At 51.7% G+C, this 24,139-nt stretch overlaps 1 protein-coding gene and 1 long non-coding RNA gene across 9 annotated transcripts; both read left to right on the top strand.

Annotated features, from left to right (window-relative positions):
- The first annotated feature begins 453 nt into the window (after positions 1–453).
- On the top strand, positions 454–5,674 carry LOC142058406 (uncharacterized). Its single transcript, XR_012660962.1, has 3 exons — positions 454–961; positions 2,200–2,364; positions 2,780–5,674. It is a non-coding gene; the product is annotated as an uncharacterized LOC142058406 (long non-coding RNA).
- Positions 5,675–6,525: 851 nt separating this feature from the next.
- On the top strand, positions 6,526–23,587 carry LOC142058404 (uncharacterized). 8 transcript variants are annotated; one of them, XM_075095522.1, is made up of 13 exons: positions 6,526–6,571; positions 7,255–7,347; positions 7,598–7,716; positions 7,807–7,910; positions 10,423–10,529; positions 13,770–13,894; positions 15,293–15,516; positions 15,723–17,777; positions 18,044–18,133; positions 18,265–18,931; positions 19,017–19,249; positions 21,037–21,145; positions 22,996–23,587. In XM_075095522.1, exons 1-5 carry the CDS (start codon positions 6,541–6,543, stop codon positions 10,481–10,483), a joined length of 408 nt encoding a protein of 135 aa, XP_074951623.1. In that variant the 5' UTR covers positions 6,526–6,540; the 3' UTR covers positions 10,484–10,529; positions 13,770–13,894; positions 15,293–15,516; positions 15,723–17,777; positions 18,044–18,133; positions 18,265–18,931; positions 19,017–19,249; positions 21,037–21,145; positions 22,996–23,587. The 8 variants fall into 8 exon arrangements, 1 of the variants encoding a protein (XP_074951623.1); XR_012660961.1 differs by lacking the exons at positions 6,526–6,571; positions 15,293–15,516 and having other exon boundaries at positions 6,584–7,716; positions 13,258–13,894; positions 15,723–15,801; positions 17,453–17,777; XR_012660959.1 differs by lacking the exons at positions 6,526–6,571; positions 7,598–7,716; positions 15,293–15,516 and having other exon boundaries at positions 6,584–7,347; positions 13,258–13,894.
- Positions 23,588–24,139: the final 552 nt, after the last annotated feature.

Below are 24,139 nucleotides of genomic sequence, written 5' to 3'. Positions count from 1 at the left end.
CGAGCGCGTCCCCGATGGCGGCCGCGGGAGGTTTCCCGCCCGCTGCGGCCTAGTCCGCCGGGAGGTGCGGGGAAGGCTGGGGGGGGAGGTCCGGCGGCGCGCGGGGCGGCGGCGCGCCAGGCCGGGGCTGCCTCGGAGTCCTGCTCTGCTTCCCTCACCCCAACCGGACCGGCCGCTCGCCACGCGGGGCACCTGCGTGCGCTCGCCCCTGCAGGGGCTGGAGCGGCGTTTCGGCGGGCCGCCCCCGGGCCGCCCCCGGGCCGCCCCCGGGCCGCCCCCGGGCCGCCCCCGGGCCGCCCCCGGGCCGCCCCCGGGCCGCCCCCGGGCCGCCCCCGGGCCGCCCCCGGGCGTGCCGGCAGGAGGAGAGCTTGTCGTGCAGGGGCTGCGGGGTGTGCGGGCGGAAGAGTGGCGGCCGCCGCTCGGGGTTGTCGGGCGCCGAGCTGTTGCGGAGGGGAAGGGTACTGGGGAGGGTGGGGTGGGCGCTCCCCGCAGGTGCAGGTTTTCCGGAGAGGAATGTCAGGCACTGCCTGTGAGGGGTGCATCGCCCGGTGATCTGCTAGAGCATCTCGAGATAAAGCACTTCGTGCTGTATTCTGTTTTTACTGAAGGTGGGGGGCAGAGCTCTGGACTGCCGTGAGGTGCTTCATGCCATCTCATTTTGTCTACTGAGCTTAACTCTGTAAGCAAAATAATAAAACCAAGCTTCCATCTCTTGCATCAGAGAAGCTGGAAACCTTGTAAATAACAGCAAATGGATTATATAACCTGCTCTAAATTAAAGAAACAGCCGGTCTCTTCTTATCATCACATACCTCTTTTTGGGATGGGTTGAGGACCCCCTACCGAAAGAAACACAGCTGAAGTGTAAAAAAAAAAAAAAACCTGCCTAAGGAAATCAGCTGTTGGTGTGGATCACTGGCTAGCATAAGACAGAACAGGAGATAGAAAAGGAGGAGATTTGGTAAGTGAAGTAATTCAAGCATTCATGAGTAAACGGGGAATTAAACAAAGGCTGCATATATCCTGCCACCACAGCACTCCGGAGTGGTAGAAGGAATGAAGCAGACTATTAAACTCAAGAAGATTTTAGCACAATATCCAAAGCAATGGACTGAAAAATTACCATTGATATTAGGAGCTTTAAGAAATAGCAACAGCTCATGCACCAGTTTACATTTGTGGCATGTTTTGTTTGGACAGCCCGTGCTCCACACACAAAACCCTAAGGATCCTGAAGACAATCAGTGGGAATGGGAAAAACATTACAAAAGAATAAAGAAGAAATTTAGGCTCTGGTGGAAGAAGCAGTAAAAATCCAGAAAAAAATGGGGGAAATTATAATCCAATTCATATATATATGGTGATACTGGGGCTGCAATTGTGGTATTATAACTTGTGGTATTATAAAATAATAGTCATCTAGTAATAATAGCATCTGAATTAATAATGAACATAGGCAGGCAGACTATGCCTTTGAATGAATGTTGATTGTTATGTGCCTGTCCTGACTCAAGCCCTGAGCAGGCAAAGGCAAATTTGCAGCTGCGTAAGTGCAGAAAGACTGAACGCTGCTCAGTAGGAGGCTGTGGTTGCCGGTTTTGTCCTTTCACTCCAGCACCTGCCTCTGGAGGATGAAAAGTCATGATCAATGGAACAGCTTCATCTCATCCAGGCACTGAGGAAAGGGCTAGGGAAAGAGGGTTGGGGAACCCCAGAGTTTCAGAACAACATGCTTTTTAACCCTGCAATGGTCTATCTGCAGGTGTATGACTGAGATGCATCCATTCCGGTAGTCCTTCACACATGGGTCATTCATAACTATTGAGTTGAAGCAATGCTTGGGAGGTTATACCAGAATGTTGGTTGGTATAGCTGACATTGTAAATGGCGTTCAAAAAACTTCAAACTTCTGAATGAAACAAAGAGCTTGGGAAACCTGTAACACAGGGCTTCTCATTTCATCTTGGCTTTATACAGTTCTGAGGCTTATGTTTACCATTTCATGCCTGTTTAACATGTGCCATTTCTTATTAGCCTCTCCAGAATACAAGTGATCACAGAACTACGTGTATTTGGAAACATGCATTTCAAAAGCTGGTTGGGGGGCAAAGAATCGGCCAAATCCTATAAGACAGATGTCACATCTGGTTAATTTAATTTTGATTTTTTTTTTTTTATTTTCCTTGCTTCCTTTTACAGTGTCTGTCAGCTGCCAAATAAGGAAGATGGAGCAGCCTGTCCACACAAAAGAGCTGTTAGCCAGTAAAGCTAAGAATACATTAAATGTCTGGTACATCATGGGCATTTGTTTGAAGCTCTACATTCAAATCTCTACTTCTACATTCTGAACCTGGCATTTACTGGGTATCTGGTTTCTTTGTGTAGTATGGAAGACACTGTACAGCTGCAGCTCTCTATAATCTGTTATTAGTGAGAATATTGCACCTCAGCTCACAACTGGAGGATAGCTCTTTATATCCAGTTTCAGAATTATGTCCTACTTTGTCATGCTGCCTTGACATTACTTCTTAGCATGAATGCTAGCACTATAACTGTGCAGTGGTTGAACACCAGTAATTTATAGGTCAAGGCAGTTGTGCCAGACCTTTCTTGAATATGCATGTCATTCTTGCAACAGGCTTCTGGGAAGGGGAAGTATACAGAATTCTGGAATATGTGCACTTAGACAGGCAGTAAATCTAGAACGTCTGGATGGCTGAATTCCAGATGACTTGTAACCTCACACTTGTCTTCAATGTATACTTTTCTTTCAATCTAGGGATGCTGCCTGGATGTGTAGAGATGGGATCAGGAAAGCCAAGGCACAGTTGGATTTGGCAAAGGATTTGAAGAATAATAAGAAGGGCTTCTACAGGTGTGTTGGGCAGAAAAGGAGGATGAAAGAAAATGCACACGCCACACACACACCACACCCCCTCTCCCCGATAAATAGGACAGGAGAACTAGTGGCAACTGTCAAGGAGTAGGCTAAGGTACTCAATAATTTTTCTGCCTCAGTTTTCAATGGTAATCTCTCTTCCCACATTTCTCAAGCCCCTGAAGCTCAATACAGGGACGGGGGAATGAAGTCCCTCCCATTGTAATTGAAGATCAGGTTCAGGACCACCTGAGGAACCTGGACATAAACAAGTCCATGGGGCCGGATGAGATGCATTCCAAGGTCCTGAAGGAATTGGCTGATGTAGTTGCCGAGCCACTCTCAATCGTATTTGAAAAGTCATGGCAGTCAGGCGAAGTCTCCAGCGACTAGAAAGAGGGAAACATCACACCCATTTTAAAAAAGGAGAACCCTAGGAACTACTGAACAGTCAGCCTCACCTTTGTGCATGATAAGATCATGGAAGAGATCCTCTTGGAAGACACATCAAAACATACAGAAGACAGGGAGGTGATTAAAGACAGCCAACATGGCTTCACCAAGGGCAAATCGTGCCTGACTAATCTTGTGGCCTTCTACAATGGAGTGACTGCATCTGTGAACAAGGGAAGAGCTATGGATGTCATCTACCTGGAGTTCTGTAAGCCCTTCGATATGGTCCCCCAAAACATTCTTGCTGCTAAATTGGAGGCAGATGGGTTTGATGGATGGACTGTTAGCTGGACAAGATACTGGCTGAATGGCCACATCGGAAAACTTACAGTTAATGGCTCGATGTCCAAGTGGAAAGCAGAAACAAGTTGTGACCCTCAAGGGTCCGTACTGGGGCCAGTACTATTTAATATCTTCATCAATGACACACGTAGTGGGACTGAGTGCATCGTCAGCAACTGTGCGGATGACACCAAGCTGAGTGGTGCATTCAGTTCTCTAGAGAGAAGGGATGCCACCCCGTGGGACCTTGACAGGCTTACGGAGAGGGCCAGTGTGAATCTCATGTAGTTCAACAAGGCCAAGTGCAAGGTCCGGCACCTGGATCAGGGCAATCCCCAGTATCAATACAGACTGGAGGATGAATGGACTGAGAGCAGCCCTGTGAGATACTGGTGGATGAAAAATTGGGCATGAGCCAGCAATGTGCACTCGCAGCCCAGAAAGCCAGTTGTATCCTGGGCTGCATCAAAAGAAATGTTGCCAGCACATCAAGGGAGGTGATTCTCCCCTCCTTCTCCGCTGTCGTGAGGCCCCACCTGGAGCACTGCATCCAGATCTGTGTCCCCAGTACAAGCAGGACATGGACCTGTTAGAGTGGGTCCAGAGGAGGGCCATGAAAATGATCAGAGGGCTGGAACACCTCTCCTGTGAGGAAAGGCTGAGACTTGGGGTTTTTCAGCCTGGAGAGGAAAAGGCTCCAGGGAGACCTTGTTGTGGCCTTTCAATACTTAAAGGGGGCTTATAAGAAAAGACAGGGAGATACTTTTTACCAGGGCCTATAGTGACAGGACAAGGGGCAACAATTTTAAACTGTAAAGAGGGCAGATTTAGATTGGATGTAAGGATGAACAACTTTACTATGAGGGTGGTGAGATACTGGAGCAGGTTTCCCAGAGAAGCTGTGAATGCCCCGTCATTGGAGGTGTCCAAGGCTAGGTTGGATGGGACTTTGAGCAACCTGATCTAGTGGAAGGTGTCCCTGCCATAGCAGGGATTTGGAACTATATGACCTTTAAGGTCCCTTCCAACACAAACCATTCTATGATTCTATGATTCATTCTTATTCCAGACTTAAGCCCCAAGATCAGAATTACTGTGGTGCACTATATTTCATAGGCAGTGATACATTCAGTAAAAACATGAGAACTCGTGTTCTGGAAATGGGCTTCACAATTGGTGAGTACATGATCTATCCCCTAGGCTGGTCAGTTCAAGCCTTATGAAGAGTATTATTTCTGGTTATATGCTCTGTGTGATCTTTTCCTGAAATAGTTCCCTACATGTATTGGAAATGCTTCTGGTAAATGCTGTATAGTTTCCTAATTTTTTTTTGTGTTTCCTTGCTGGTAGTAGATGTCATTATAGCAGGGAGAGGCAGCCTGCTTACATACAGGCACTACTGTGTCACAAATAAGATATCCCTTTGGGCCATCCACTCTAATTTAAGAGTGTTTTTTTGTTGGTTTGGGGTTTTTTTGGTCTAAAGATTGTGTTGGAGTGCCATGCACAGCGTGTGTCTGTTTTCCCATTCTTTTAACAAGATTATCCATGTCTTTCAGTTGTGTCTTTTCTTGGACAGGAGAACAGGACAGGACAGGACTGGCTATCATTCTTGTTTTGAAACTGAACAAGCATATAGCCCCAAAGGTAATTAGATGCCTTATTTCCTTTGGTGCTCTGAATTAATATCTAAACACCTTTGTGACTGTATGAAAAGGTCTGTGATTTCTGCACAAATCCAGTTCATCTTAAGCTTGTAATGCACTTAGCAGTTGCACAGAATTTCTACCTTTTAAATCCCATCTGTAATATGCTTGCAGGAGTTTCTTGGGAGGTCCTACCTAGTAGAATGTGAAAAAGACATTTTTGGCTACATCCAGTGGAAGTACCAAGAACCAAAGGATTGGAGTGAATATTTGCATGTGTAGGTTTGTTACCTAATGGCACATTTTCATAGCTTTTTATGCACAGGCATACTTGAGATCAAGTGCAAAAATTGTGTGTTATGCTTTAAAGCAGGTCCTCCATGGCACCAGGGTTGTGTGTATAATAAAGATTAAATCCAGTAATACCTCATTTTGATGTCTTTCTTTTACATAAAAGCATTTAAAGCAGATTACAACGTGATACTCAGAAACCTGCAGTGAATGAGATATAGTAGTTACTTCCCTTAGAGAAAGTGTTTTACCACTTAGGTTTTATTAGAAAATAGTGAACTACAGTTTTAACTCCTGGAGAAGCAGAAGATTCTTCCTGGAAGGTAAAATGTTTCTTGCAGCCTGGTTTGAGGAAGCTGGCAACCTATCAAAAGTAAAGGCATTTCTGTGGAGTCACTAAAAAAAGCTTTCAAAAAGTCGGTATCTGCCCTTTATAAAAGGCTAGGTGTTTTCAGTAATAATAACTATAGTAATCAAGAAAAGGAAGTGATCGATAGATAGAGAGAGATGGATGGATAGATGGATGGATGATCAAGCCACTACGCTGTAACAGCCTTCAGGCAGTGCTCACAGGTAGAAAAAGCCCGGTATTTCCCAACCCGAACAAGCCTCTGCGGCTCGTTTCTGCCAGCACTACAACGCGATGGGCATGCTGCTTTGCTGCCGCCCGCCGACCGAACGTCGGTACTGCAGCTGGGGAGCCGCGCATGCGCGACGCGGCGCTCGCTGCTGACGCCCGGCGACCAATAGGCGGTACGGCACGTTGGCGTCGCGCATGCGCAGAGGGGCCGCCGCGCTACGCGCTGCCGGTAACGGCAACGCGACACTGCGGTGTCTTGCCTCCCGGTAAGGCAATGCCGCTGCTCCGCGACCTGCGTGCTGTCGGCGGGTGGTCGGCGCGCGCAGCGCGGAACTGCGGCGCCGGCGCCACCCCTGGGCACGCGCCGCGGGCCGGGTGTGCCCCTCCAGCGGGGCGTCGGAGGCCGGCGCATGCGCAATGCGCGGGAGCAGCATGGCGGCGGTGGGTGAGGGTTGGGGCACCGCTGAGGCGAAAGTGCCCCTTCGGCGGGTGTGGGGGTGTCTCCTGCCCGTCCGGGTGTGGCAGGACGGGGAGCTTCAAACCACCCGCCGAGGCAGGCTTCTGGTCTGCTGAAGGCGAGCGGGTCAGGGCAGCCCCAGGAGTTACCGGGGAGCTGACAGAAGGGAAGAGGGAAAGGAGGAGGACGATAACCTTTTCCTCCTGCCCAGGGCGCAGATGATGGCCGCCTCCCCGGCTCACCGGAGCTCCCGCTCAGCCTCCCCTGGCCCCCCTTGCCCCGTGCGCCTGCCCCCAGCTCCGGCACCTCCCCTGAAGCGTGCTGCGTAGCCCTTGGCCGCCCCCAGGCCCTGTCGTGAAGGCAGCGAGCCGGCCCTCAAGCGCACTGGATTCCCCCTCGGCGCAGGGGCCCTTAGCAGTAGCGCAGGGAAGGAGCGGTGTGTCCAGAAGCCCCTGCAGAAGGAGAGGCTTTGGTCAGGGTTGATCTGCAGTAATAACGGTCACTGTTTCCTCTTTCCCTCTCCCAGAGGCTGTGCTCAGGATGGGGTTGTCTGTCCTTCCTGTTCATCTCTTCCTCTCTCTATTCCTTTGCGCTGGTCCCTCTCCCTGTTGTTTATTGTTTTGCTTCTTTGAACCTGTTTTTTATTCCCAGCGTTTTCCCGTGACAGGAGCGGCAAAGCAGGGTGCGGATCGTCAGGGTATCCATGGAGGGAGTGTCGGGCGTCCTCCTGTCTTTGCGGGGCTGACCCTGAGGAAGTGTGGTATGTGGGTCGATAGCATGAATATATATATTTTGTGGGTGCACGAATCCTTTTCAGAGTGTCAAAGGGTAAGGATTTTGTTTTGTTCAGTGTAAACGTTGTTCTGTTTGGTGTATTCATCAAAGATGAGAGTTTAGTGTGGGAGGAAGCCAGCTCTCTGAGTGGTTTGAGGATAGGGTGGGCTATACATATTTGTTGGTCATCTCTCACCTGCCAGATGTTTTGAACTAGTTGTATCTGGTTCTCCTAGGGAGTCACGAAGGGGTTTGGGGCTCCCCGGTGTCGGGTGCTGTGGCCAAAAGAGAAAGCAGGGTCACAGAGTGCTTCATTTACGGGGCTGGCCTCGGCCATCTCCTGCACAAACTTCTGGTATGTAGCAATTGGGATTCGATTTCCTGAGGGAGGAGAGGATGATGGAGCTCGTTATAAGAGCATAATCATTTTTTCTTCCTGTGGCAGTACGGGCACCCGAGGGCCAGCCTGCTTTTGAGGAACAACACGAGGATGTTGGCGTCAACGCTCAGCAGAGGAAGGAAGCTTCTTTTGGAGGCCAAGAAGATGAAGTAGAGTGCTTATTTGTTGTGTTTGATTTTCATTGCAGGGATGGGGAGGGGCTGGGACATGCAAAACGTGGTCCCAGGCAGGGGAGGTGTCTATGACGTGGGAGGCCGTGAGAGAGATCATGGATGCTGCTGGACAGGCATTAGAACCCATTGCTCAGGTTGGATGGACCTGGCAGAACCACCGCACCATCTTAAGTAATGCCTGCTCACGTACTGAGATTTTGGTAGTTGCCCCCGCATCACCGTTGGCTTTTCCTCGTCGAGCTTATGTTTTGGCAAGAAGCGTCTCTTGTTAAGCGTTTGGGTCTGAGGGGTGTCCACGAGGCTACATGGTGCCCATCCCCATGAGATTTTGTGACCATCAAGTGATGTTCAGCATCCATCTTACGCCCGTCTCCTGTAACTACTCTGCAGTTTTGGCTTAAGGCTTGATAGCGCAGCATTCGCTGATGGCGGCATTTCCCCCGCTGGCCCCTCCACGCCGACGGCGTTTCCCCTGCCGGCCGCTGTCCGTTCCCTGTAACTGTGACTCTTGTCCTGGCAGAACCTTTGCCAAAGCCACCTTTGTGCTCCACAGCAGTCTGTTTTCTGTCTCGAGTATGTTTCTTTTTGGTATCGGATACCCCAAAGCTGTGTACCGTTGGCTCAGGTCTCTTCTTGAGCTTCTGCAAGAAGAGATAGTCTTCATCTGTTTTTATCGATGCATCTCCTGGGGTGTTTTTTTGTTGTCCTTTGCAATTTAGTTTTGTCCCAGCTACTGAGGTGTTAATTTAGCTGCTTCGTACGGTTCCCGATACGCTTGTGTATTTCCACGTTTCTTTTCATGTTTTTTGTCCTTTGAGACTGATCCAGTTCTGTTAAGGGACTGAGCGAGAGAGCGCGTTGAGGTGACTCCGAATGGTTGATGGTTTTACAATAAATGATTTACTTTATAACCAGAGATATTTTTGAGAAGGGGTTCTTAAAAGATTTCATTCTGCTTTGCCATTCCGCTGGGGTAGATGAGCCCCAGCCTTTTTTCGGGAGGCTCATTCTGCTCCTGGGCTTCTCTGGTACTGTTCCTTGAGTTGGTTGCAGGTTTTGAGCTGTCTAAGCTCTTTGGGTAGGTGTGTTTTGACATTTAGAGAGGGGGAGGTTTCTGTTTGAGGTAAGAGATTAAGGAGCTGTCAAAGTTGAGCAGCATATATATATTAGAAAGTACACTTGTACGCAGCTTTTGTTTTTCCTTAGGTCAGTAAGTTTGTGTTGGGTGTTCAGGGGTAGCAAGACGGTCTAATAGTGTGTTTTGGATTATTTGGTTTTGTGGGGGTGTTATGGTTTTGTTTGGGTTTTTTTGTTTGTGGTTTGTTGTTGTTTTTGTGTGTGGTAGTTTTTTTTTTTGTTTGGTTGTTTTGTTTTCCAGGAATGTTATGACTTGGCTGAAGGTAGAAGCTTATATTTTTTCCACCAGTTTTGCCTGTGTATTGTGCAAGTTGTTGACGTTCTCTCTCAATAGGACTGATGGTGAGATGCTGCGGTAGGGGTTAGGGTGAGCGTGTTGTATGTGCCTGTATATGGAGTTCTAGCCTTTCTTCAGAAAGCAGCAGGGACGTAATGCATGGTGGTTTTCGGGGTATGGAACTGCTCATCACCTTTCCCAATCGCCCGCAGAGTACCACGTTGTCCCGAGAACCTTTGCAGCTTGCGGCAGGTCCCTCGTAGATTATAAGCATCAGGGCTTCCGTTATTTTGTGGGCCTGTAGAGAGCACAGAGTCTGCGGGAAGCCGGAAGGTGGGAGGTGCTCGCAGAACGCGGGGCAGAGGTGGGAAGGGCAGCTCCCGAGGAGCGGCTGACAGAGGGGCTTTAGGGGTGCAAATACAGGGCAGGAGCTGTCGGGAAGGAGTGAGGTTCCTTCCCTGACAGTTCAGGAGGAGAGGAGGGGTTTTTGAAGTCTTGGTACCGGGGGATGGTTGGGAAAGGGGTGTTTAAGTGTTAGCTAATGGTCGCGTTCTGTGTGCAAGCAGCCTCCGGTAGCCCAGTCTCCTTCCCCGTATGTGTCAGCGCGGCCACTCGAGCGTGCTGTCTGCCGAGAGGTTCTCCACGCAGCTGTTCATGGAGTCACTCAGGAGTGAGTTACCTACAAAGGGAGTGTGTGTCACTACACCAGCCACACCCGTTTGCTTCCCATATTGCTTTTGGCATTTGCCCTATCGGTGTCCGCCTGTGCTTGAGTCATCTGACACGAACTGTAATTTTTGTGTGTTGCGTGGTTTGACTTTTTCTTGCAGTTCAAGTAATAGGTCTAGGGTTAAGCAGGACAATTGAGTGAGGCGTGACAGCAAAGGCGAGCAGATGGCGTCGTGTGCTGCGACGGGGCAGGCTGTGAGGTCACTTGTCTGGGATTTCTGCCTTTGGGGTCTCTGTGTTGCCGAACAAGTCAGTCAAAAGGATTTGTTAGTTTGTTTTGCGTGGTGAGCTCTTGCTTTTGGAAAGCAGTGTCTAATGTCTGTGTGCCTCTCCGTATTTCCCCAGAAGTGGGCCCGGCATTGAAGGTGACGGTTCCCCAGCCATTGGGGATGGACTGAGTACGTGAGCAGGCGCCTGACGCGGCCACTGACCCGGGAGGCACGGATCGGGAGGTGAGGGAGCCGTGTTGGCATGGTAGGGGAAAGGATGAGTCTGGAATGTGGCTGTTGGTGGAGATGCATGGCAGGGAGCCGGACACGGGAGGGAGGGGGCGAACAGAGCATCGTGAGAAGGTAGGTCAGCACGTGACAATGGAGGGGTCGTGCAGTGCGAGCACCTATGTGACTAGTTAATGAAGGGACTCACAAAACTATATGCAAAGCGGGATGTCTGCCCCGAGCTCGTTGGGCAAGGTGAGCGATGAACAGGGAGCCGTAGCAGCTGTTATTTTTGAGGTGTGGAATTGTTTGTGAGCGGGCGGCCGCTTCCAGGCGCAGCGGTCACCTTGTCTCTCTGGTTCTGTAGGCACCGTAGGTGGCGGCGGCCATGACATCCAGCCTCATTAGAGTGTGGGGGAGCGGAAGTTCACGGCGCTTCCGAGGAGGCTGTCGTTGCAGAAGTGGCTGGCGTTGAGTGGTGTGACGCTGAGTGATGGCACCGCACATTTGGAGATGAAGAGTATCCGTGTGACCGCAGCCCCATCCTACATAGCCTGTGTGGCCTTTTTAAAGGATGGCTTTTGAGCCCCCGGATTTGGAAGGGAAGCTGAGGGGCCGATGCTGTCTTTGTGCAGGTGGCCGGTCGGTTGGGGGAAGCGCAGGTGGGGCAGGCAAGGGTTGTAAAATCAGTGGAGGGTACCGTTCAGAGACCGGACACGTTTGGGCCAAGAGAGGTTGTGGTGTCCTTTCTGCAAAACAGAAGCATCTGCCAGGCAGGGGAGTTCCTGCCTGTGCTTGTGCTGTTGTGTGGATTTTGTAGTCTGTTCCTTACTGTACTTGGGTCTCGATGTGTCTGTTGTTCTCCGTGCTGAGCAGACACCTAGGTAGCAATATTGAGGGTTTTGCAAGCCCTGGCTCATCGGCATAATGGTAACAGAGAGCTTCCTTTCTCGCATTTTAAGTCTACTGCATAGATTTGTCTCGTGTCTTAAATATTAGACCTTTATAGAAGATTATCTTTTTGCGGCGGTGATTAAGGCGGTCTCAGTACTGCTGCTGAAGAGCAGTCTGAATACGCAGAGCCCTTTTCTGGGACCTGTTCCCTGCACCTGAACGTTCTAAGGTCTTTAAGAGTGGCTTGTCGCTCGTACATCGTCCTAGTTGTGGGTATATGGCTTTATCGCAGGTGATGGTATGTGACTTCTCTGCGGATGCTATAGCTTCTTCCTCGCTGCCGTATAGGTCTTCTTGCCCAGTGGCATCTCTGGGCCGGAAGTCCGTCGTCTTGGTGAGAATTTTCTTAGGTGCCTCGATCACGTCACTTGTAGTATTTGTGAGCGGTGTCGGTCCGTGCACGTCGATGCCTGTGTCAGAGCTGCTCCGCCTGGGGGTGTAGCAATGGTAGAGCGGGGGAAAGAATAGCGATAAGAGTATATGGTTAATGTTAATATGCATAGACTGTTTTGGCAATGCCCGTACAACCCTCGTCAGAGCGAGTGGCTGTTGGCAGCGGGCGAGGACGGTAATTTCCGGGGCGTTTTGTGGGTGCCGAGGGGATGACCGCAACTGTCTGGGAGAGGCAGCTAGAGTGCTAGCTGAGCAGAGGGCATCTCTCAGCTGTTCAAGCTTGTACGTGCATGGGGCTTAACATTTGATTGAAGGTATTTCCTTTAATGGCATGCAGTAGTTGGGCTCTAGATGGTATTCCTGCGTGGAAGCAAGACCTGTGGAATGGTTAAGCCGTTGCTGTGCGTCCAGGTGATTTGTTCTATCATGCTGCTCTTGCAGAGGATGAAGATGGAGCTGTGCAGGGTGATAGAGCAGAGCTGAGTAGAGCACACTAAGGCGGCGGGTCCGTGTGCAGGATTAAAGGGAAGATGCGACTGAAGGCTATTTGAGGAGCATTTCAGGCGAGCTGGGTCGCAGTGAGGAGGCGCATGGGGCTGGTGACTTTGTTCTCTTTGCTCTCAGGAGCACAGCGCTATCTCTAGGGGCTGGCAAGGTTCTAATTGTGGGGCCGGCGCCCATCGGGTGCTTCTTTTTTTGCGTTACAGTTTAAAGTGTGGATCGCTCTGGTGTTTGAGGAGTTTCTGGGCAGTTGTCGTCTGCGGCGTCGTTCCCAGATGTGTGAACAGCTCTGCTCTGTCGCTGTCCATTTTCAGGGAGCGTGATTTCTTTCCTGCATCCTTACATTCTTAGGTCTTGTAGCTGGGCTTCTTGTGCCTCCTCCCTCTCAGTTTTGAGAGGAACTTCTTGTCACGGGCCCTGATGCTCTTCTAATCTTTTTGGATCGCGTTAGGGCCTCCTTGCGTCACTGTCAGGGTTCTGCAGGTCTTGTTGCTGGACGAGCTCTTCCGTCCAGTTGTCTCTGTGTTTGCCGAGAGTGTTCTCTCGTCTTGGAGGCGCGCAGTTTGTAGTGTTTCTCATAGCATTGGTGCGTGCGTTTGAGTTTGTCTCGGACCGCCTTGCTGGCCGTGTAGAGTCGGGTAGGTGGCACAGCGATGAGAGGTTAGGGTTCATCTGTTGCTGTGCCAAGGCTGTTGGGGGAAAGGTTGTACCGTCATCTCAGATTGAGTGGCCCTCCTCAGCGGGCGAGGACTGTTTTGTGGGCTCGGAGGCCGTGACCGTAGCTATCTGGGAGAGGCAGCTAGAGTTCAGCTGAGCAGATTACCTCTGCAGGGTGTTCAAGCTTGTACGTGCGTAGGGCTTCATGTTTGATGTCATATGTTTGTTTTAATGGCAGGTTATAGTCGGTCTTCAGGAACCGTTAAGGTACTGCTGTGCAACCAGGCGACTTGTTTGGTATTGGTTTTGGAGATGCCGAGGGATGAGTCGTGCAGGGCGACGGAGGGGAACTGAGGGGACCGATGTAAGCGGGTGAGTTGGTGCGTGGTGTATATAGAGGGAAGATGTGACCGATGGCTCTATGACTCCGTTGGTCCTTGCATTTGTCTTTTGTTTCGGGTTTGAAGTAGCGTAGCAATGAGCAAAGGAGGCAAGTCGAGCAAGGCGAGTGGTGATTGGTGGGCTGAAGTAGCAGCTCTTTTCTGAGGTGTTGTGTTGCTGGGGAAGTTATAAGCAACGCGCGTTGTTCGGGTGTTACGGACGGCGGGCGAGCTGAACACGGCACCTGGAAGTGACGTAGGCTGGGTGGGAGGCTGTCGAGGGAAAGGGGTGCGAGACGGGGATTGGTGCGGGCAGGCTGTGGCATCGGGCAGCATCTCAGGAGGTGCCTTTTCGCTTGGCTTTTTGCAGGTGCCGCTGGCAGGCTCGGAGCGGTGCTGCCGCACGCCTATGAGAGGTCTGAGAAGGTGGGGCAGCGGCCAGCATCTAAGACCAGAGAATGCTGTGGTCCGTCGTCGAGCTCTTCAGTTTTGTAGGTAACACGTGGGCCGTCTTTGGAATGGCGTATGAGCATTAGAAGTGAGCTGGGTAGTAATGAGGAAGTCACGGGGCGGTGATTTCTCACGAGCGTAACGGTAGTTTACTGTGTGTTCATACATTTGGTGCCACAAGTGATGACGGAAGCGGGGTGTGATGCTGGAATCTGTGCAGAGCAGGTGAGCCGATGGGCATGTTCGTTTTGATGAGGGGGGTGCTCTGGAAGAGATCTGTGTTGACCCGTGTGATACTTATTGCTGGCCCTGGTGTTTTTTGGGGTTTTTTTTTGTTTGTTTTTTTTTTCCACGTGATGAAGAGGCACCTGGCCACTGCGAGAATATCCTGGTTAGCTGGTGTGTTTCTTGTTGTGAAAGGATTCATAATCTTGCCCATCTGAAAGCCCCGCAGTGTGACTTTTGTTAGGAAGAGATTTTATAAAATTGAGATATTTCTTATTCAGTGAGGTTGCATTCTATGAACTTGCCATCAGAGTGCATCTCAGAGACAATGACTTGGTCAGTAGAACTCATCAGCACAAGACTTGCAAAGTATTGTTTTTGTTTTTTTTTTAAGATAAAAAAATCAATGGTCCTTGCGGAGATCCAAGCACAGCACATACTCCAAAGGTTGATGGCATTGGTAGTGCTTGGGTTCTCAGTTGTAACAGTCGAGATACCATAAAAATACGGTTCCCCTGTATGCTTCGGTACAGCCAAACGCATTAGCAGGTCTGCCGGTCCTTCTTGGTAGCCCCGTGTATTGCAACACTGGGGATTTGATTTGCGTGTTTTTTTGTTGTGGTATTTTTTTTCCCCAAAAAAAGTAAAACCGTATCGGGGATCTCTTCACTCACCGATTCTTCTATCATAAATGAAAGTTTTAAAAAAGCTAACAGTGTCTGATTTACGATGTGACTTGCGCTGTTTCAGCTGTAACTGCCAAGCAGATGTAGGGTACGATTTGTTAGGTGTACTTATGCAGGTAGGTATTTGTTGTAAATATTTAATGAGGGGCGACTGAATGTTGGGGGGGGGAGGGGTGTGTTTCCTGCTGGTATTTTGAGGGAGCGCTCTTAAGTATTTTATTTCAGTCTCGCTTTCGATGCGCGGTTCCCTGGCAGTTCAGCAGCATCTCTTGGGCAGGGCAGCTGGGCGGATGTCCCTCCCGACTCCATAACACGCCAAAACCCCCTAGTCATGTTGCTGCTGTGTATTTTGGAGATAGATAATCTTATGGCGGGTGTGAACGGCTGTGCGAGTTAAATGAACGCAGAAGGAAAATGGAAAGCTTTTATAGCCTAGACGCTCATATTGGATGTGCGTAAACACGCGCCCGCCTTCTCAGCACAAAGTGAATTACTGAGATTTATTCTTAATTTTTTACGTTACTCTTTCAAGTTTGACGCTTCACTTCAGGCTTCATTGAGCCAGGCAGCAAGACGTGCGACGGCAGGGCGAGGGCTGTAGCTGCTGCGGTGGATCTGTAAGCGGAGGTTCCGGTACAACTTTGCCCCGCAGCCTCACGGGGTTATCTCCCCGCAGCGGTGCCATAAGGAAGGGATGAGACGTTTTCCAGCACCAGCCAGAGCATTCAGTGTTACGCAAAGAATCTGTGCAAAATGGTATCGGTTAGTCTTAATACCGTTTTGAAGTGTTCCAATCACTCTAGCTTTTAAAGGATGTGTTGTGTTTTGACATGACCCGTTTACCTAGAATCTTGCTGCGGCTCAATTTCCTTCCTATCCCTTATGCTGACTGAGCTCCTCCATTTTCTTCTGTGCTATTTTATTAACGTGCTGAAATATAGTTTGGGATTTCTGTTTTTCAGATGTCTTCTAAGTGTCTCGTGATGCTCAAGAGATGCCCCCCGGCCCGGGTTTGCCTGCCGGTCGTTAAGCATGGTGAAGGTAAGGGGCCATCCCTCTGCCTGGAGGCTCCCGGCTCTGTCTCCAGCAGGTGCCCCGCAGGTGCGGCCGCGAGGGCTGCCTCGGGAGGGAGAGTCGGGGCCCCCAGGGACCGGGGCTGTTTGTCGCCCCGGGGAGCCCATCCCAGCGCAGGAGCATGGCCGAGCAGAGCCCGAGAGAGATGTGACACCATCCTCTGGCACACTCCTGCTCTGCCGTGGGGCAGCCGCCAGCCTGCGGACAGGGGCTGGGGGGGCTGCAGCTGTTTGGGGGGCTGCCCCACGTTTTAGATTTTAGCAGAGCTCCCCCTTTTCTGGGGGGTGGGGGGTGTGCGTGTGTACCTTTGTAAATGGCACTATTAAAGTAATGAGCTGCAGGTTGGAGTAGATGCCCTTGTCTAGTGCCCTTCTTGGGGGTGAATAAAATTGGGGGGGGGTGTGATGACGTCATGTGGGGTGCCCCGGTGTCACTGGGGGAGCTGATAATGCGTCAGAGGAACAGGTGAGTGGGGGCGTCATGTAGGGGTTCCCCCCCAAAAAGGGGGGTTGCAGCCCCAAAATGCCTGAAAATTCAGGGGGGCTATTACAAAAACCTCTTATTTTATATATATTGACATGTAATATTAATTTATAGATGTATAAAGGGATTTTAAAATAAGAACTTATCTCTCTTATATTATATAACGGATTTCAGGATACAAAAATTCTACATCGAGATACAGGGTTTTAAAACACAAAAGTAACTCGACTGTCTATATATCTAAATTAAAAAATAAAGGAGTTTAAAACGAAGAAAAAGGATAGATGAAGGAATTCAAAGCAGAAGAAAGTCCAACTAGAGTGAGCATCTACGCTTAGTGTGTGTTACATAGTCTAAGCAGATGTGTAATCTAAATAGAGGTTATATAGAGTGAAATAAGCCTAGGTATAACTGTAAGTAGATGTCTAAATAGAGAAGTCGAAAAAGATTGAAGTGTCAAAGGGTAAGTAAGCAGATAGCTAGTCTAAATAGGTGGTTTATATACGTGTTAATATGGAAGTCTAAACAGGTATGTGTAAATAGATATTCTGTGTAAGTGTAAATAGCCTAAATAGGTGTAAGTGTACATATAATAGCTAAGTCTAAACAGGTATTGTATGTAAATGTAAATAGATAGTATATATAAAATATAGATGTACTCTGTAAGGATGTGTAAGTAGACACACAAGTGCAAATGTCTATGCTATATAAGGTTTTAAAATGCAAAGAAACCATGTTGATAGAGATGTTTATAGAGAGGATTTAAAAATTAGACACACACCCCACCGCCACCCCCCAATCAACTGAAGACACAAAAGCGCTTTCAAATGCTGCCCCTTCCCCGTTCTCCTTCATCCATCCCGATTTGGGGCCGATTCCCCCAAATGGGGACTTCCCCCTCTGGGGCTGCGTAGGCAGCCTGGGAGCTGCTGCCAGGGCAGACAAACACCCCAAAGCCCCCAAGTCTGGGTCTGCAATGGGGGGTGAAAAACCCCAAACAGGTTTGGGGAAAGGAAAACAATTGGGGGCTCCTGGGAAAGCCCACTCCTGGGTTTGTGCAGCTGGAAAGGAGGGGGGGAAAAAAAAGCGGGGGGTGGGGTGGAACCCCACTAACCATTCTCATGCACAAAACCAGGAGCAAAAATCACCGATTTCTGTGTTGTGGAAAGGGCCAAAGAGACCCAGAAGTGAACCGTTTGGAAAAGCAATCCCAACTTTTACCTTATGGAAAAGCAAAAAAAGCCAAAGGAACAAACCCCCAAAAACCCCAACAACAAAAAAAGCCAAGCCATCCAAACAGAAATCACCACCACCAAATGACTGCGCCAAAAACCCCAAATTGGGGAAAATTTGGGGTGAAACACCGGCAGTTTGAGGGGCATTGCTGGGGCTTCTCTGGAATGGATTCTCCGGAGTGGGTCAGTTATCTGGAGCGGATCATCTGCTGCAGGTTAGCCCAGGTGAGTTGCCCGTTGTGGATTATCCTGGGGGGACCCCCTGGTGTCAGTCATCCCCATGCATGTTCTCCATGGCATGTCTGCCCAGACATGCCCCTGTCCAGCAGTGTCCACCTCCTCCCCCGCCCTCCCTCTGCGTGTGTCTGTGCCCTCCCAAACGCTGTCCCCCGAAATGGCTCCCCTGCATGACTTTTTTCCCCTGGTGACATCCCCCCCCCGCTTCCCCTGCTCTCCTGTTGTGTGCTCGCTGAAGCCTTGTGCTTACGCAGGATGAGCAGAGCAGGGTCCTGGCAGTGCAGAGGCGAGGCGCTGCCAAGCCAACGAAGCCCAAGGCTCAGCAGTGCACAACTCCTTTGCAGGTCAGCCACTGGCATCTGGTCTGCCTGGCTGCCCTGTGCCCCGACGCACAGCTGCCCTCCTCACCCCAGGCAGCCTGCCTTCAGAAGGGCAGCTGTGTTCCCCTAATTGATTTTCTTCTTTAACCCTCTAGGACCTGTTGACTTGCTGCTCTCCCTGTCACAGCCCTGATGCCGCAGGCCTACAGCAACTGATGGGGCTTACTCCGGGGGGGTGTGGGGGTGGGAAAGGGGACCTTTTTCCCCAGGTTGTTTGTGCTGCTTCTCCTCCCTAGGGCGTGGGGTGGGGGTGAGTGGGGCAGGAGGGAGGACAGTAATGGCCACCTGATTTTTAAAGCAGTCGAGACGGAAGGACTAAAATGCTCGAGGCACTTTGGTGCTGGGTGGTGCGGAGGCAACCACTGACACTGCAGGGGCTGCGTGAGTGGGGAAGGTGGAGAGAAACAGGAGCTCTGCGCACGCAGTAACAGTTCCGTTATCCCGGCGAACGTGACCCAGAGCCGGCGCGGGTCTTGCCCCAGAGAAGAGTCATGGAGATCGTGCCGCTGCCGCCGTGCTGTGCTACGGCAGCCGGGAATCGCGCATGCGCAGTGACAGTGGTCTGTCCCTGCTGCCACCGTGCGGCCAAACTGCGGTACTGCACTCGGAACAGACGCCTGCGCAGTGGCGACGTTGTGTCCCTGCTCGCTGCTGCCACCGAATGACCGAGCTCTGGTACTGCAAGCGGGGCAGGCACAGACACACTGGCGACCTTTTGTGTGCTCGCTGCTGCCACCGAGCGACCAAACTATGGTACTGCAGGTGGGCAGCCGCGCATGCGCAGTGACGCCTTTTTCTGCTCTCTGCTGCCACCGTGCGATCAAAACGCGGTATTGCATGTGGGCAGCCGCGCATACGCAATGGCCACCTTTTGTTTTCTGCTCGCTGCTTCCACCGAGCGACCGAACCCCGGGACTGCAGGCGGGAGCTGCGCTACCCTGGTAGAGATTTCGACCCGCCCCTTATCTGATCGCGGCAGTCACCGGTCGATCAAAACCGGGTACTGCAGACGGGAAGCCGCCCGTTCCCGAGGGTGAAGTTTTCGTCTGGTCGCTGCTGCCACCGTGCAAGCAGATGCCGGTACTGCAGCCAGGCAGTTCCGTGTGCGCGGTGGCGCTTTATTTCTGCCCCCTACTTCCACCGTGCGACCAAACCGCGGTACTGCAGGCGGGCAGCCGCGCATGCGTAGTGGCGCCCTTTTAACTCTGCTGCCATGCCACCGTGCGATCAAAGCCCGGTACTGCACGTGGGTAGATGCGCATGCGCAGTTGCGCATTTTCTGCTCTGCTGCCACCGAGCGCCCAAACCCTCGTACTGCAGGCGGGCAGCCGCGCATGCGCAGTGGCGCATCTTTAAGCTCTGCTGCCACCGTGCGATTAAAACGCGGTATTGCAGGCGGACAGCCGCGCATGCGCAGTGGCGCATCTTGCGCTCTCTGCTGCCACCGTGCGACCAAGGCCCGGTACTGCATGTGGGCAGCCGCGCATGCGCAGTGGCGCATCTTGCGCTCTCCACTGCCACCGAGCACCCAAACCCTCGTACTGCAGGCGGGCAGCCGCGCATGCGCAGTGGCGACATTTTAGCTCTCTGCTGCCACCGTGCGACAAAACTACTGTACTGCAACCAGCAGCCGTGCACGGGCTGTAGCGACATTTTGCCGCGCTCACTTCTCCACGACACTTAGTGACACACACACACACACACACACACCCCCCACACCCCCCCTCCCGCTACCTGGTGACGGCATCGTGGGGGCCGGAACCGTGTAGGCACAGCCCTTAGCGACAGGCGTTGACCGCTTGCGATAGCCCGGTGAGGGTGGTGCTGATACCCCTCACCACGCTTTTAGCAACGGGCCCCGCCCCCGGCGATGGGCGGGCAGGCGGTCTGATGTCTGACCCACCTGGCCCCACCCACCTTTGCGACAGGCCCCGCCCCCTGGCGAGGGCCTGGGGGGGCGAGGCCGTGCTCCTGTGCTCCCCAGCACCCCCAGTTAGCAACAGGTCCCACCCCCTGGTGACAGCCTGGGGGTGTTGCTGGTGTGCCTGGCCCCACCCTCCATAGCAAGAGGCCCTGCCCGTGGTGATGGTTCACGGGGCATTGCCAGCGTCCCTTTGGACACACCCCCTTAGTGACAGTCCCCACCCCCTGGCAACGGCCCGGGGGGGCGGTACCAGCAGGTCCTCGTAATGACAGGCCCCACCCCCTGGCAACGGCCCGGGGGGCGGTGCCGGCTCTCTCCCCTTAGCGACAGGCCCCGCCCCCCGGCAACAGCCCGAGCCTGTGTTTGCTCTGCTCGGGGTGCTCGGTTTGGGTGTTTTCTCTCCCCCCTCCCTCCCGTGCCGGGAACTCCAGGCGGCTCTCGTACGGCTCCCGGGGCCTTCACCCCTCGGGGGGGGCTCGGCCCGCCCCTTTCGCGGGGCGCTGTGGGAAGGGCGGGGGCGGGGCCCGGGGGTCAAAGAGCCCCAGCCTGGGCTCGGGCAGCTCTTGCTGCCCCTGGGCTCCTCTGGCGTCGGTGCTCCCGTGTTCCCTCGGGCGGTCACAGCTTTGGGGCTGTCTCAGCTCCCCGGGCAGGCGTGCTCTGGCGTTTAGAGAAGCGGAGGCGTTGCCTGAGGTAAGGATTCCAGAGCTTGGCACTCTTTGGCGGCATCTGTACTAGAAAGGTCCCTTGTGGCCTGCTTTGCTTTTTTTCTCCCGGGATGTTGTTTTGGGCGCTGAGGGGGCGGTGAGACAGTTTAGTGGTATGGTGTTCTGTTTGGGGTTTGGTTTTTGCTTTGCTGGTTTTCTTCCCCCTTGTGAGATCATTTTATTAATTTATCATTTCATATTATCATTTACCCCGCGCTATTTCCATCCCCTCTGGGCAGCAGCGGATCCGCCGCTCGAGGGCGAGGAGCTGGGACGACAACGGGCCGCTGCAGACTCTGGTCAGGGTAAGAGGCTGTTCCCTGGGGAGCCGGCGCAGGGGGAGCGGAGGTACGCACGGGCACTTGTCGGTGCCCCTGACCAGTAAAGGGAAGGTTAAATTGTTAGAGTACAAATAAATACATATTATTTAGGGAGGAGTCGTGACTAAATTTAATCGCAGCTATTACTGAACAAACCAGGCAGTCGTTATTCCTAATCCGTAATTAAAAAAAAAAATAAAGGCAGTCCTTTTTTATGCCATAAATAGAGTTGCGAGTCATTAATAGCTCAATCTAAATACAGCCATTATTAAATCAACTGCAGGCATTAATGACTCCTGATCAGAAACAAAATAAGGAAAGTTTTAGAATCTACAGTGAAAATCGACCTGGAAAGCTAAATTGGGAGCGGGTAGTACTGAAATTGTAACAGGGCTGTTAGAAAGTTCAGAGGCAGCGACAGCTCCTGCTTCCAACCCAAGCAGTAAATGAAGCTTTAGATTCTTAAATGAAGAGAAATAAAGGTGAGCTGTTAAACAGTGGCTGGGGTCAAGCGTAGCTATTAAGAAAATTTGCAGGTGCGGGTGATTCCTGACCAGAACTAACAATTCCAGAAGTTTTAGATTTAAAAACTACAGAGCTAATGGAGTGCCACAACCGCCTGGATGTAACTGCAGCCGCTTTGGGGGAATGCCCCAGCCCTCCCCAACCACCGCTATTAATTACTGCCCAGGAGAGCGAAAGTGAAAGTAGAAGCAGTGCAGGTGAAATGTGAGCAGTACGCTTTTTCCTAAGTCATCTCTTTGTGTCAGGAGAGGAAAGAAAATGGAAAGAAGATGTTTGCAGGGGGTCTGTGCTGGGTTACCTGCGCGTCTCTTCCGTGCATCCTTGAGGAGACATTTAGCTCCTGTTGGGCGCTCGCAGATGGAGACAGGGCAAGCTGGAGGCAGGATCGGTGCCGGCACTGATAAAGGGATGGGCAACGAGCTGAGAGAAGAGGGGGCAAGGGCTGAAAAAGGGTCTCCGGTTCTGCAGGGAAGGCAGCGGGATGTGACTTGGCAACCGCTCTGACGAGTGCAGGGTCATTCGCTGCGATGAAGTCGGGGTCTGTGGCTCGCCCGGAGAGGCAGCAGAAATCCCAAACTCTTTGCAGGGGTACCGGCCAGATTAGGGCAACACCTGAACAGTAAAACCATTTAGGGGAAGCAGAGCTGGGCTGCACCGCATGGCCAACCTCCCTCTTCTCCATGAGTCCCAAAGGGGCAGCTCCAAGAATGTGCTGAGAATTCATCCCTTGCGCTAAAAATGAGACGTAAGTAGCACCCACCCGTGATTTTTATTTTCTCTCTCGCTCTGCGGCTCCTGCCTGCTTGTCTCTCCTCAGTGCTCACCTGCACCTGTGCTCGGATGGGGCAGCTGAGGGAAGGTGCTGCCATCTCCCCAGCCCCGGCGGACCGCCCCTCAGCTGTGTCCTCTGTCAGGGAGCGTCGTCATCTCTCCTGCCTCCCAGAGCGTGTCCTGTAGTGGCAGACGCGCGGGCTTTTCCCTGCACGCGCATACGGGAAGGGAAGAGAAGGGAAGCACAGTGAGAGCTGGGCTTGTCAAAGAGTAATGGGGGTGGTGGGAAGCGTAGCTAGAACCGGAGAGCTACAGCGCAAAAGCGAAGCGGACAGGACACAAAAGTAAAATGGTGCACAGGAATGCTGAGGAGAGAACTCCCGCAGCACACAGGAAATCAGTGTCAGAATCTATTGTCTTCTGACTGCCAAATTAAAAATAATGGCACGCTTTGCAACGCTAAGCTCGCTCTAATCGTCTGAACTGTTTCTTTCCAACCCCCCACCGCCCCCAGCACACCGTTCAGTCTCCTCAGCCTGAAATGCCTTGTTTTCCTCCTTTTTTTTTTTTTTTTTATGACAGGGCAACTTCTGTTCCCGAGGTGGTGCCTACAGTACAGCTATCTCGTCGAAGACAGTTTGGTTTAGGTCAGAGAATGTTGAGCCTGGACTGAATCAGCCTCTGTTTCTATTTCTGGAAATCGTCGGTCCTGTGCATCAAGCCCGGAAAAAAGGAAATACGAACCAAAGGACGTGGGGCCTGCAGGGCTAGGAAAATATTTGAGAAGAGGTTCAGTGGGGAAATGACTGTTTGTCTGTGGGGCGTCCAGGCAAGCAACCCAGCTGCTAGAAAGCGGCGCTGTCCCCAGGATGGCCTCGGCGGTCCCGTCGGAGTCGGGGGAACAAGGACAAGGCAGGGTGAAGCATCTGGCCTGCCGTGTGGAACGTGACTGTACAAAGCACGTGTGATGCACTGCAAGTTTACTTGTTTAAACTGTGAGTTAAAGAAGGTGTGCAGTTGCTTTGTAAACAGCCGACGCTCTAAAGCTACACCCATCTAATTGCTAGCTGTATTAAATCTATCGTATTGCTGTTTCTGCATTAAAAAATAAAAAAGAAAAAAACCAACACACCTATGTAAGCACTTCTAAGTACAATGGAAAACCACTGTTTAACGCGTGGCATGTGTGGGTGGTTTTTTTTTGGGGGGGTGGGGTGGGGTGTATGACAAAAACCCGCGAGAGACACACACGCACACACGCACATGTCATGTTTAGTGCTCACCTAAACCCAAAAAAGAAAATCCACTCTTTATTTTGCAGCATTAGCAGTAGCTTCCAGCGTACAGCCTGAGCGCACCTCTGCTCTCACCGTCTGCTCCCTCTTCAACCGTGTGTGGCTGTCATCAGTTTGCACAGGCTTTGCTCGTGCAAGTTTCCGCGACAGCTTACGAGAAGGCAGGCAAACCAACCCAGCAAGACGCGTAGTGCCTTCCTCTATGGGCTCCGTCCAGCCTTTGTTAAAATGAGCAGAAATCTGCTGCTGCCTTTACCCTGACTGACTCTTACAGAGAGCATCTGACTTGACCCGCAGCAAAGCGATGCCCCAGGCAGCAGCACGTATTGGCGCGGACTGCGGTTTCACCCACCTGTTTTACTGTGCCTGTCCTTTCCCATGGCCGATGCCGCAGATGTGGCGCAGCCCACCCCCAAACCTCTTTACGAGGG

This window comes from Phalacrocorax aristotelis, chromosome 6 (assembly GCF_949628215.1).
Source record: "Phalacrocorax aristotelis chromosome 6, bGulAri2.1, whole genome shotgun sequence".
Taxonomy (NCBI): domain Eukaryota; kingdom Metazoa; phylum Chordata; class Aves; order Suliformes; family Phalacrocoracidae; genus Phalacrocorax; species Phalacrocorax aristotelis.
The sequence above is the reverse complement of the archived record's forward strand: the minus strand, read 5'-3'. Positions and strand labels throughout refer to the sequence as shown.